This window comes from Dermacentor variabilis, chromosome 1, assembly GCF_050947875.1.
Source record: "Dermacentor variabilis isolate Ectoservices chromosome 1, ASM5094787v1, whole genome shotgun sequence".
In the NCBI taxonomy this organism is placed as follows: domain Eukaryota; kingdom Metazoa; phylum Arthropoda; class Arachnida; order Ixodida; family Ixodidae; genus Dermacentor; species Dermacentor variabilis.
Window position 1 is genome coordinate 169,002,885 of NC_134568.1, and position 14,724 is coordinate 169,017,608.

At 44.2% G+C, this 14,724-nt stretch overlaps 1 protein-coding gene across 1 annotated transcript in view; it reads left to right on the top strand.

Annotated features, from left to right (window-relative positions):
• LOC142589904 (ornithine decarboxylase-like) overlaps positions 1 to 14,724 on the top strand; it is a 45,833-nt gene that overhangs the window by 21,976 nt on the left and 9,133 nt on the right. The window contains exons 3-5 of the mRNA XM_075701630.1: positions 153 to 229; positions 5,271 to 5,437; positions 6,197 to 6,331. Of these exons, the coding sequence (XP_075557745.1) occupies positions 153 to 229; positions 5,271 to 5,437; positions 6,197 to 6,331 (379 nt within the window). The remainder of the gene's footprint in view (positions 1 to 152; positions 230 to 5,270; positions 5,438 to 6,196; positions 6,332 to 14,724) is intronic.

A 14,724-nucleotide genomic window follows, 5' to 3' on the forward strand; every position in this document is an offset into this window, starting at 1 on the left:
AAATGCTCCCTTCAATTGCCGTCAACTTTCTAAGCAAAAGAATACAAAACCATAACTAGCGAGGATTTTATCAACAACACAGAAAGAATAGAGCAAGCCACAATTGTTTACCGTGTAAAGGCACAATGCCATATACTGTTGGTCACTTTCAGCCGTCAAGTGCTGCACAGACCTGGTAGTGCTGCGCACGCTCAACTCTCTAGGAGTTAACTTCGACTGTTCCAACAAGGCAAGTACTGCAGTTCTACAGAAGCTGCCCTTTCATACAGTGCGTTGCTCACTGACTTCACTCACCTTCTATACTAGGCCGTGTCGCCGTTTGGTAGCGTATCTTACAGGAAATCATACGTGACTGCAATTTTAGCTGCAAGACGTTTCCAACGCGTCAAACTAATTTTCGTTAAGGTAGTGAGCCCGTAGCATAAAACGTTATCACATTAGAATTAATCTTAAAAACATCTTCCAGCCAATCGGGATGTTAGACATATTGTTAGCTAAGGCAGACGGCTAATCACTAAGAGCATTTACGAACAAAAAGTTTTGAGAAGTCAGCCCCTAATGTTGCTATAATAAAGTTTGCTAAGCAAACACAGCAGTGCCTAATTCGGCCCGATCGCAACTTATGCCAGCACACCATCGCAACTGTGATTATCATTAATATTATTAGTAGTAGTGCTAGTAGTAGTAGTAGTAGTAGTAGTAGTAGTAGTAGTAGTAGTAGTAGTAGTAGTAGTAGTAGTAGTAGATGATATGAAAACACGCACACAAAGGAAAATAGGGAGGGAGCAGGCTGGCAACTGCCATCGAGAGGAGCACAAAGCTTGCCTACTCTTTAGGAAGGAGGGGATTTAAAAGGAAGTTGAAGACAAGGAGAAAGGAAAAAATTATAGGGTTTTACGTGCCAAAACCACTTTCTGATTATGAGGCACGTCGTAGTGGGGGACTTCGGAAATTTGGACCACCTGAAGTTCTTTAACGTGAACCTAAATCTAAGTACACGGGTGTTTTCGCATTTCGCCCCCATCGAAATGCAGCCGCCGTGGCCGCGATTCGTTCCCGCGACTTCGTGCTCAGCAGCCCAACACCATAGCCACTAAGCAACCACGGCGGGTCAGGAGGAAGGAAGTACAGAAGAAAGAAACAGCAAGATGACAGGCCACAAAGACGACAGTAAAGCAAGGCGTAGAGTGAGCAAGTAGGAACAGAAGCATACACGCAGGAGCAAAAAAAAAGCAAACAGGTCGCACTAATTACAGAAGGATGTAAAAATACAACAAAGTTAGCAAAAAACTGTTCGTTCCTTCCAAAGTCTCTCACAAACGAGAAGCCAAGCCAATTTCTTCTATAAAAGTGAGCAGGGTGCAATGAGCCTGATCACGCCGAGAAGCACAGCCACTCGAATATAGATAATGATCAAGGGTCGTACACAGCAGGCCAAGTAGGCTATAGTTCCTTAGTATACCGACGCCCACTGCGAAAGAAAAGCAGGGTGCTCTAATATAATATGTTCGAGTGTCTCGCTGCAACCGCAAGAAGCACACGATGTACTATCTACATGTAGCCATGTCAAGGTGGTGCTTTCCGCCCCTAAGAAGCTAGGGAAACTTTGCCAAATGACTAATCCTTTCCAGAAAAAGGAAGAGCCTTGCACAATCAAGCATCGTGATCCTTTTGTAACATGTTTCTGGAGTGGTATATGAAGTTCCCTTATCGTGTGGTTCCAATTATATCGGTCGGACTGGAAGGTGTCTGAATGAAAGACTTCTAGAACACAGGAGGAAAGTGGAAAATTACCGCGATGGGAATCTTTCTGTGCATTGTCATGAGTGTGGGATAAATAAAAAGAAACCGTGTAAACTCTTGTTCAACATGTGTAGGGTAGTAGCCAAAAATAAGAACCAGGAAGTTAGGGACATAATTGAAGCAGATTGCATTAGAAAGGCGGGTGTGTCCTGTGTCAGCTCGCGTTCTGTTTTTATGTCGTCTAAAGAAACAAAGTTTTTGATCATGGCCACCTAATGTCGCCATTTCGGACTTGTGACGTAATAAATAAAAGTGTTTATTTGATGAAATTTCGTGAATAAAGGATCAGCTGGAACTAAGCGCTTGTGTTGTCCGCGCCTCGCTCTGTTCTTGTTTGTGTGCGCTTGACCGTGATCTGCTATGTCTACTCCAGCCCAATGAAGCAAGCCTCGACCACAAACACGGGTAGGAAAGGATCCTTTAGTAACACGCTGGTCTGGGTGCTGCTTGAGGAGGTATCTTCGAATCAACAGACGTGCAACGGGAAGACTACATAAAAGTTCCGGACAGTCACATTCGTTCTGAGCACACGAAGAAATGAGTCGATCGGCCTCTTCATTTCAGTGATACCTATGTGCGAAGGTCAACGAGGGATACTCTACGAGATGTAATTCTGATGGCAGACTGCTACGCAGAACTGGGCGATCAGCGTCACTTTTCTATAGTCTACTGAGGGCAGCGCGGAATTCCGTAAGAATGACAACCTTCCTTTGTGCTTAACTCCTCGGAGCTGTGGAAAGAAACAAAAACCAACACATACGAATAAAAAAAGATTGAAAAAAAAAACCCTCCGCACCTGCAGAAATAGAAGACGGATTCATAACGTTGGCTACTTTCTCTCTCGCATGAGCAATGAGGATATAGGAATCATTAAAAATGATTAGAAATTAGATATTAAACCTACAGCAGTGACAAGAAATGAACATGAAGCAGTTGCCAAGTCAAGCTTGAATGCGAGCTTAAATGAAGAGAAAGGCCTTAAATAACGTACTGAATTCTACAAGTTGTACCCACTTACACCTACACTGTCAGCTTTATTTATTTATTTATTTATTTATTTAAAGTCAACTTCCAAACGGAACACAAGACGAGGGATGTTGCTGTGCCAGACATTTTAATTATTTTTAACCATGGGATATTCTTTCGAGTGCATATACATCTAGGCACACCAGCTTTCTGTATACTGCCTACATCGGAACACGTTCGTCATTGCAGGAAATTAAACCCGCTACATCGTGCTCAACAGCAGAAACACTATCATTCTTTATAATTTAGGTGTACAGAAGTGCACTGTTCTGCAGAGGGCTCGCAACGCATTTTTTCTAATGTCGGAAAAAGGAGAATGTTCAACAATGTAGTATTTCAAGAGAGTCATGCACTCTTCAAGTACTTTCGTTCACGGCAATTGGAATCCACATGTGACCACTAGAACCAAGTACAGTAGTTCATTTTGGCGCATAGAGGCCCCGACGGCTGCGCTCAATAACAGCTCAATGTGTTCATTGCCAGGTTCAGCCTCAGGAAATTCCCAATGTGACTCCAGCCGAGTTTTTACGTCAACGTTACTCTTGTCCAGCGAGGCTTAGGTACACAAACCTGATCTGCTGTGAAATTCGCTGCATGAATTATATCACGGTCAAAAACAAAAACCCGTTAAGTTGTCGTAAAGGACATGTTCGCTCCAAGGTAATGGAATGAGCTTCGAATATCAGCCTTCATGCTCTGATTTCGCAGCAGATGCTCTGTACACAGCAGACAGTGGACGCGACGCGCCTGCTTTGAAAATGCACTGTCATAAACGAAATCTGAACAATCCTTTCTCCACGAGGACTCATCTCACCCACTGACACAAATGCCCTTCAGTCGTGTGCTCAATGTTTACATTTTAATTCACTCACTTATATCTTAGACCTTGGCCTAAATTCCCTGGTGCAGGAGATGAAGGCCAACTGACGTCCGGAAGCCAATATTTCAGTTTTTGAAGACATTCGTTCCACCGCTACCCATGCCAAAATAGCTTAATGTACAGCAAGGACTGCGACATGAACCAGTACGAATAAACTAGAACGGTTTCTCTCGCACTCTCTCTCTTTCGGTTCCACGTTAACAAGCGTGCATACATCGCTTGCGTGATCCTTTCTCGCTCGCAAAGTTTCCGGCTAAAACGTGTCAAGCGCCCAGCAGTGCACAGACACCCTATCGCGCTTTCATCTAATCAGGGTTGACAGGTGTTCTCGACTATCATTTTCCGTCAGAATTTCAGCTGTAGGCTGATAAAGCTGTCGAACTGCAAGGGATGACACCTGGCACTCCCAGCGACGGCCGCGCTATTCTTGCGTCAAGCACGTCATTGCGGTTGGTCGGGCACTTTCGCTAATCGTATGTCGTACAATTAACTGCACCTACTCTGAAGAAAATGTCTAGCGTTAAAAATTTCTTTTGTGAACACGGGCCGCGGACTTATCGCGGCGGACGTGTTGTGCTTACTTTGTTGCTGTCTTCCCATGCAGTGCAGAATTTTCCCCATACGAGCCTTCTATGACCTACTTCTCGTCCAAACACGTCCCTGTGAGGTGGTAGAACATCTACATCCACTTAATTTCCATTGGAATAGCTTACGTCATCTATTCTGTTTTCACGGTTCCGCCAACTCGGTACCCTTTAATCACCTGTAATAACAGAGTACAAAAGTGGAGACCCTGAGGAAACGATGTTCATATGGCACCTTAGAAGCATTGCGATACGATGTCTTCCTGGAACTCTATAAAATCAGACGCATTATGATTTACTTCTCACAAAAACTTTTTCTGTCTTGCTGCTTTTCCCTCCGTCTTCCTTAATTATGCTGCTTTAACATACTTTAGAAGTGAAAGAACTAGTCAAAATCAAGCCGTTCCTTCTTCCAGTTACGCTTCAATCACAACTCGCTTGTTCTCACTGGCAATCGCTTCTGAACCACTTTTCGTCCTAACCTTCGTGACCTATGTGAATTCACCTTGCTTGCGCTGTAGTTTTCGTATAACTAAGTGTGGCCCATAATGTTGAACATTTCGAAATTTAAAAATGTTAACTCAAAATGTTGATTTCCAACATCCTGTTGCTCACATTCATATTTCGTTACTGGTTCCAAATGCCGCACCGAATTCCGCGAACCGCTGCGCTTCTATTCGTAAAGCAGCAGTGTTCAATGCCATCAATGCCCGTGTTTCGCAGTGTGATACAAAAATTAGCCTGTTCGAGCCTTGATTCAAGGCAACAGTCTTTCCACACTGAAGAAAACAATAAAACTATGGTTTATAGCAGAGCATATTTTCCCAAAACGTTGTATTTATGGCACGTTGCACGCTTGGCAATTTGTGATAGGCAATGTCAACAATAACGGTAATGAATCAAAGTACCATTCGTTTCGTAAACGGAAGAAAAAGAATGAGTCTCAACACTGTTGACCAATTACGTCACGCACGCAGGTCGAGATCGAAACCGTGATGCAGCTCGGCGTGTCTCCGGAGCGAATTATTTTTGCCCATCCCGTCAAGAGCGTAGAGCACCTCGATTACGCCAAGCGGAACAACGTCACTCTCATGACCTTCGACTCCGCCGACGAACTCGACAAAATCAAGGACAAGAATGCCAGGTATATACGAGTCTACTTAAAATAGAACTCAATGCTTGCTAAAGAAGCCAGCAGAAACTTTATGAAACAATCTGCGCCACGCGAACACGTTTAGCACTGACATGAAACTTTCCCAGTGCTGCTACTGCGCGCAGCTCGAGCGCATATTTATGTTTTATCTATAGCGTGGAAAGTGAAACGTGGAAACTCCGAAAACGGCGTCCAATAAGCCGAAGATTGTGCTGATGTTCACGATCGGGACATTATTATTCTGTCAACAACAAAAATCTGTAGAGCATTCCGTTCAAGTCAGCAAAGTTCGCAGCTGGATGCAGCGGAAACCTTGCATGAGCACGTCATAGCGGATTAAAACGTGATCGGTTTCAAAACCACTTTCAAGCGAAGCCATCTTGTGCTGCAGTAGTGGCGTTCTGTGGTCTCTCCAGCAGTCCTTAACGCTGACAGCTGTTATGTACTCTCGACAGTTTTCAACAGCAACCATTTGCCGCACCTCCCTCCTAATCCCTCTTGCCGTCTCAAGCCGTGCTCAACGAAGCACGACGAACAACGTGCATCCCCGAAGATAGGCAACTTATTCAGCTATGCCGGGAAATGTAAAAGAAAATGTGGACCCAGTAGTCACACCTGACTCCAGCGCCCTTGAGGGCGCTGGAAGGTGTGATGAGAGAATAAATATGCGTTAAGCGTGAATCGAATTTCTACTGTGTTGAATCACAACGGTTGTTATACAGCTACCACATGCATTTTCTTCCATTGCAGGTTACTTCTCCGCATTCAAGGCAGCAGCATAGGCTGCGGCATCACTATGAACCATAAATTCGGCTGCAGCCTCGCCGACGCCTGCAAGGTGCTCAGGAAAGCCCGATGCCTCAATCTGAACATCGTCGGCGTGTCGTAAGCTTACTACTGTGCTTGAAAAACTTGGTGACTTTTGTACGAATTTGCCGCTAACACGCATGTATTGCTGCGAAATCTGCGCGTGAAATTATTTTGACTGGTTTATCTTCTCTTCCTGGAACTAAAAAAAAAGCGAAATGTTCAAAAAGTCTACCGCCTACAGTCCCAGACTGCAGCTTCATTGTGTCTGTAATTGACTTCCTCGTCGTTGTCTTCTTTCTTTTTAACTCCCCCACCAACGTCTCCAAAAAAGTTGTTTGCACAAGAATTTTGCCATGCATTGAGAGGCTGACATGTTGAAAAGTACTTTGACAGATGCAATGTCTAAGAAAAGTAAGAACTACGTGACATCGCCAGGCGACAGTAAGATATCAGTCATCGTTTCTGTACATAACTATGCTCGTTTGTACGTGAAGAAGCGGTAAGCCTGGTATGTCGGAAGGACTGACATATAAATGATATGAGATAAAAAGAAATATGGAGTTTTACGTGCCAAAACCATGACCTGATTGTGAGGCACGCCGTAGTGGAAGACTCCAGAAATTTGGACCGTCTGGGGTTTTTCACCATGCACTTAAATCTAAGTACACGGGTGTTTTCGCCCCCTTCTAAATGCGGCCGCCGTGGCCGGGACTCGACCACGCGACCTCGTGCTTCACAGCCCAACACCATAGCTACTAAGCAACCACGGCGGGTGATATGAGATGAAGGGTTTCTATAGTGGTGGGCGGAAGGTAGCATCTCTTTATTTGGAGACAGATAAGCTTGAATATTCCTCCGAGTGGTATTCCTTTCATTCGCTATACTCATTTCACCCGCAGCAGAAAATGAAAACGTACGTGCTAACGACACGGGACGTTAAGATGCACGCAAAAAACGGTGGTAGTGTGAGAGACAGGCAGTCTTCATCCAAGAAGTCTTTCACAGAACGCTTTACTCAGACGGAAATTTTAATTTAAACGCAACATTTTCTCATTTTAAATATACCGGTTGTTGATGGCTTTTCGCCCACGTTCTTGGAAAGTTGAATAATATTCCCCTAAATATGCACATTAGTCCGTAGATATGACTTTCGAAGTCGCATACGCTGTCCCGCCAAATAAATCACGCTTAAAAAAAAGCTTTAAGGTCAACTAGTCACACCAAATGATATTTAGATAAACATGAATGCTAAACAATTTTTTAAGTAGCAGAAACGAAAGATCCGAACATAATCAGCCTTACAACTCATAATCCTAATCATAATCTCCCATAATCATAATCAGCATTATTTACTCATAACTTCTCGCTTTCTTGCTCTCAACAGAACACAATTTAACGAGTTTAGTGAGTTATTGTGAGTTTCGTAAGTTATTGGACTATACTTTAGCGCAGTTTCCTTCGTCCTCCGCGAGATGTTGGCGCAACAACAAAGCGTCCACAACAGGTGGGTTTTATTTTCCGAATAGGCTGAGTACACCGGGCGCCTTTCTTTTCTCTCTTTCTTGCCTTTCTTTTTTTATTTTTTGTTTGTTTGTTTGTTTGTTTTGTTTCTGTGTGTGTGTTTTTTTTTCTTTAAGGGAACTTGTGACACATAACTCTGTTCTGCATCTTCAGTGTAATTTTTCGAAGAAGCATAAATAACCTCCCCGATAAATTGCAATGTCCAGATAGCGAGTTAAAACGATTCACTAATGAACTTTTCGTTCTTCACTCCAAGGCACATGTTGTAACTGGGAAACTGAAGCATGGTAAGTGATATATCCTTAGCAGAAATCCTAAGACGAGCATGATTTCGTGATATGCGTCCCCAATGTCTGCTAAAAGTTACATTGGCATCCTACTTAAAATCGTGCCTGACCGCTAGAGGGAAACGTTTTGGAAGCTGTAAACTAAAACGCCAATGTATTTCTTAACGCATTCTAAGGGCGGGTATCTGAAAAATGGTGGTAGTGATAGCATTTATTCTGTACTGGTCGGCATCATTCGCAATTGCAACAAGTGCCCTGACGTTAATTGGTGAATATTTTATTTAGGTCTCCAGTGGACATTCCAATTTGTCGTGCAGGTAATTCTCGCATATTGCAAAAATTAACCTGAGAAGTCGGAACAGCGGTGTCTGTCACAGGTTATATTTTAAAAATATGTTGGAACTGAGGAACAAAAAAAAATTAAGAAGATAGGTGATGTGCTTTTCTCTCGTTACCTTGCTTCAAGAAAGCCAGCTGGAACGCGGAGGGAGAAAACAAATTGACAGTCACTTGTGCATACGCCAAAGAGGGTGCAGGCGTTTGCCTGCGCGCTCTAGAGACATTCATTAAGTTACTCACTTAAATAATTACATTTAATTACGTTCTCATTCGGCGTTGTTACTTCTTATTACTTATTTTCTCCCACCAAAGGTCGTGGGTCCGAGTACCTTAATTTAATTCGCCCTAATTAACACAAAAAGTCGTGGGTTCAAGTGTTTTAATTAAAGCTGTATTAATCAAGTGTGTCTCAATTAACTTTGCCTTAACACCAAAGGCCCTGGGTTTGAGTGCTTGATTTAACTCTATTTCACTTAACTGCGCTTCTTTTTTTTGGTATGGTGAGCGACATCGGAGCGAGAAGACGACGACGAACGCGCGAGAGCAGTGGCACGGGCGCGTGTCTGCGCGAACCGAGCTCGCGTGACTCTCCGCACCGCACGCCGTGTTTTCAAGGCCACCGTGTGATGGGGCCCATTCGGAGCTTTCGCCTCAAAGACAAACTGACAGGTGACACCGGCAAATATGCGGCACGTGCTTACCGCAAGGGAGACTGGACCGCGAAACAGAGCGCACAGACATTTGCTTCCTATAACAGCAAACGCAACGCACAATGCACACAGGGACAACGTGTACCACAAACAGGCCGTTAGAAAGGGGGTTAACCGAGGTGCCCGATTTTTATTAATCGTATCATAAGAAGCCAACAAACAAAGACACCAAGGACAACATAGGGGAAATTACTTGTACTTACTAATTGAATTAAAGAAATAATAAGTTAATGGCAATGAAATGGGATGAAAAAACAACTTGCCGCAGGTGGGGAACGATCCCACGTCTTCGCACTACGCGTGCGATGCTCTAACCAATTGAGCTACGCCGGCGCCGTTTCCCCATTCACTTTCTTGGGTATTTATGTGTTGCTACTAGAACTAACCTTGGGAGTGTTAGCTAGCGCCACAACTCGCAAACCTTAGCGGCGGATGTGGAACATCCTTACTAGCTCAAGCGTCACGAGTACGTGATCTTTCTGGGTGAAGGCAACCGGTCAATAAACCCGCACATGCAACCTAAAGGCATCAATGTTGCCGGATTCGAGACTCTCGTTATGTAATAACGAGAAGAAAGGGGGTTAACCGAGGGTGCCCGATTTTTATTAATCGTATCATGAGAAGTCAACAAACAAAGACACCAAGGACAACATAGGGGAAAATTACTTGTACTTCATGATAGAATAAAGAAATGACAAGTTAATGGCAATGAAAGTGGATGAAAAAACAACTTACCGCAGATGTGGAACGATCCCACGTCTTTGCATTACGCATGTGAAAATGCCCACCCCCACGTCGCTGATTCAGTCAACAGAAAACTGGCAAAGTTCAAGTAGGAAACGCTGCAACATCCGCTACACAGCCCAGACCTGTCGCCTTGCGACTTCCACATTTTGGGGCATTTGAAAGAACAGCTCAAGGGAACCTGATTCGTTTCGGACGATGACGTGAAAGAGCCAGTTACAGACTTTTTGAAGCAGGAACCCAAGGAGCTTTAGGAGACGGGAATGACGCGACTCGTTAGTCAGTGATACAAGTGTCTAAATTCTCATGGAGGCTACTTTTAAATGAAGTACGCCATTTGTCATATATTCGCCGTGGCTCACTTTCATTTTCCTCGCCCTCGTATATTTTGCAGAACTTCTGCTTTCAATATATTCTCTCTGTTGGGGCTATAATTTCGGTGCAATTACAATACACGACCGGTGACAGATGCTCCTGCGCAATACATTGGAACAAAGGACAGCGTCATTGAGATTTTTCCTTGGCCATTGCACATGTACAAAATGTAAACACTGTTCTTGAATAACAGTTTCATTAAAATATTTGCCCTCAACTTGTTCATTCCATGGCCTTTACATTTTTTATATCAGCAGTGTGCACTGTTTTGCTGGTTTTGAACTGATATATTTCATAAGTTCGCGTGATATTTTCTTTACTTATTAAATAAAGGGGAAAAAAACAAGGCAGCATTTATATCAGTTATTTCGGGCGCAATTTTTGGGACATACGAGTATATTCTTCTATGAAAAAATGCATATTTTACTTGTCCTGACTGTGTAGCGTTCAAGAATTCTTTTGCAGCATCTTTGGTAATGGCAATGCAGTTATTCATGTTTTCGATTCCTCGATAAATTCTATAAGAAGGAGGCCGAAATGCAACGAGAGCCCCCCTACACCCCCCCCCCCTACCCCTCCCACTGCGAACGCAATTTCTGGCTACGCCACTGTTTGGCACGTGTGTCTTCTAACAGGTGTGCACAGCTTGACGCACGTTACTTGCAAGTACACTTCTATAGACGTTTATCGTTTTAATGATAAACGCTCGTACAAAGGCAGTTTATTTCTTCACAGTCAGCTCGTATTGTATATAGTCGCGCTCTTGTATAGCGGGGGTTTTTTTTCGATACAGAGCTGTTTTTTTAGTGCGACTGTGGGTTCCGTATATAAGGCATCTCTTTAAAGAACATTTCACGTGCTGCAGTCGAAGCGAAAGAAATCGACGCACTCGCACGCATCGCATTGCGAGTTTTTGGTAGCGCTTTTCACGTATCTGCGATTCCAACGGTGCAACGCTCATGGCTGCTCTCTGCCAGAGCAAGTGTCACGTGTTAAGTTTTCAAGGATGACGCAAAGCCAACATTCCTCTCTTTTGTTTAACAAATGGTAATTATATGCGCGTACCGTAACTTAACGTAGAACGCCATAGGACATATGAGTGCGCATTAGCGATTGGCCAGGTGAAGCAATAAAATCGACCAATATAAAAAAATCGGCCTACCATCGCGTACTCGGCCGGGCGAAATGTAGTACAATGAATGACGCTCTTAAAGTTTAAAAGTACGACTCTGGGTATAGCAACGCGGAATCCTTAACGATAGTGTCGTCTAACTATGCTTTCAAGCCCTATAGGGTATGTGAGTGTTTTTACACATACTATGGTGCTATGGATACTATGGTGTGTCCCTTTGCATGTGTGGACAATTTTGTTCACACTGTAAACTAACGTACACCCTAAGGATGCATAAGGGTGTAAATTCGTCTATAACTCACGCCTTTACACTTGCGGGCGTGAGCACTTGAGTTATGACCGATTCACACCCTTTTGCACCCTTAAGCGCGTGAAGCAGCTTCAGTGCATGTTGTGTCGTGGTTGCTTCATAAACGCCCTTTGGCCCTTGGAAGCATGGAAAAAAAATAATTTTTGCGCTTTTTCATACGACACCAGCGAAGCGGAATTGTGATATTTTGCCCGAGATGCATTTATATGTTATATATAGCCAGTAAAAAATAAACAGTATATGTATTGTATGGTCAATTGTGCAAAGAACGGGAAAAAAAACGCGTTCGCGTTTTTAACGTCGCCACGTGAGAATGCTACGCTTCCCATTCGCATCCCGGCCTGAAAAGTGCCTGTTTTGTTTTTACGCTTTGACTTTTGGTACATTTTGCTCAACAGTTTCGTTTTACGCTACTCTCGTCTCCGACGACTATAGAAAGAGCCACGCATGCCGTGCCCCGAAACACTGCGCTCGTGCCTGCCGCTCACAATGTCTCGCTATTCTTGTTGACAGTGAACTGACGTAGGCCTCGCTCCGTGTCACGAACATTGCGAGCGATTGGCATGCGCGCAAAGCACGCGCTCCAAGTCCGAAGCGCCCAAGGCCTATGCGCTCTTTAAGTGCGGTTCTTAGCCGTTCTTGAGCGACGCCTCTGCCGTATCGGGAAAGGTCGCTTTGGAAAATGGGGGCTTGCTTCGTTTCTTACCGCCTCCCCCCTTGGATGCTGATCCTTCGAAAACTACGACATACTTTTTTCAACGTCGGAAGCGCGTTGTAGAAACTACTGGCAATGCAGCGCTCGTCGCGTCCTGCAGGGGGCAAGCATCCATCTCCGTAATTTTGGTGCGTCCCACGGCAAATAAAGAAGCGTCTTCATATTTTTTTTTTTAGCTCTCCAGGAGAAGCACGTAAGAGCTTGATATTATTCGCTCACTTCCTCTCTTTTATATATAAAAAGGAACATATATACTGAGAAAGAAAACCAGCGCTATCGCCGTCATACAGGAACTTTTTTTTATTATACTTCTGCAGCTATTTTCTATGGTTTTCTCACTCCTTCTTTACTCAAACCAAAGTGTACGCGACATATCTTGCTGTCTCCTTTCCACTCCGATAGTAAGGTATGGTCGTTTAGGGAAAGCGGTTGCTAAGATTCTACTACCGACAGTCACCTGCTGTTTCTATACCTATACGTAATTATCATCCTAGTATCCTATGAGGCCCATCAAGGCTCGTTTCTGGGCCGGAGGTAGTTCAGTTTTTAATTCATGTTAATGATTTCACTCTTAACGTTTCTTCTGTCATTCATTTTAGTGCCGATGATTGAGTTATATATATGTAAAGTAATTATCTCTCCTAGTGACCATCGGCGCATTAGTAATTTCTTTGTCTCGTTTTACACTTGCCGCTCCACTTGGCAAATACGTAGTCATTTTAACAAACGTTTCTGACGTCATTCACTAACAGACATAATTTTGACTTACCCTGTTAACGGTTCACCTTTTAACAGGGCCTTCCAGTACCAGTTCCTCGGAGCGACTTTTACGCATACTTTGTCATGGTCTGTACACATTACATACAACAAGCACGAAAACGTTGAAGCAACTTGGATACATGCGCCTTATTTTACCTATAATGCCTACAGGAACATGCGATGTACAAAATGCTTTAAACAATGATGGCGTCGTCGAAGGCAGTATGCAGCTGCTGCTTGGCCGTCAAGTATTGCGTCACACGAGGAGTCGTCCATGTCACTGGAGGCAGGACCAACATGTTTGTCAGAAACGTCTTGCGTAATGAACATCATTGTTAACGCATATCGGTGAAGAATGCGGCAGGTACCTTTCTTGTTTTATATTTTTATTTTCGCTTCTATAGACTACATAGGCTGTATCCGCACTTTTGCCAAGTATTGCAGTGTCAAAAATATTATCAAAGATGGCTCGCCTGCGAAGGTCAGGAGGGGAGGCTGAAACTCTGCATCTTCTGCTTCGGGTGGGCATAGGGAACTGTCCATCAAGAATCACTTCTCGTTCCCCATGACCAGTGCAAGTTCAAGTTGAGTTCAGGAGGGTTAGCAAATGAGAAAAAGTCACGATAGATGATCGAACTGGGAACCCCTCAACCGGCTCTCAACCACGAGCGGGGCGCCGATATTGTGGGCGGGCACTCGGAGCAGCTCTATAGAGCTGTATTCAAAGCGAAGCTTTCTTTGTTAAGCCCGAGACCACCAACCCCTCCCTCCCCTTTACAGCTGCTAGCTGCTATCTCGCTCAATCGGCCGCTCCAGGAAATAGTGCAAGTTCTCCCTAACATAGTGGAAACCGGTCCCGGAGGTGGTGGAAACCGAGGCGGCCCGGTGCACTGTCCGTAGACGCGGGCTCCAACACAAACAAAACGGGGCCGAAGTGTGCAGTGAGGGCGAAGACGGAAGTGGCGTCCAGCGGACCACGAACGCCTTCGATAAGTAGCGAAGGGTGGTTTATGCATTCTGGCTCGTAAACGCGAAGTGAATCAGCGTAAGCTGCGGCGATGAGATCCGAGGAGCGAGGTGAATATTTCACCTAGAAACGCGAAGTGGAGGAGCGCCGATACGAAATGAGGAAATGCAGTGCATACGCCCACAACGGGAGAACTTTAATTTAGCCACACGTACGAAAGGCAGGCGGTTAAAGTGTTTCAGTACATATGTTGGTGATGGAACATGAAGCACCGCATTCAATCCCCGGTATATACGGGACGGATGGTCATATGAGCGCCATTTGCTAGCTCATTCTACAGATCTCTTTTTTTGTCGTCACAAACTTATAATTACCCTTTCGTTGTTCTTTCGTTCTTTCTTTCGTAATTGTTACGTTACATTAGCCGTACACTACTCATGTATTAAACAGGCGATATTGACCATCTGCAAGCAAGATAGAGAAGGTAAAAAACCGTCTGTGCACCGCTATTTTTTCCATAGATGCCTTTCTTTTACTAGAGCACTGTATTCCACAGCAATTCGCACCTTCGTACAGCTGCTCCAACTAATCGAACCCTTGCTTGCACCC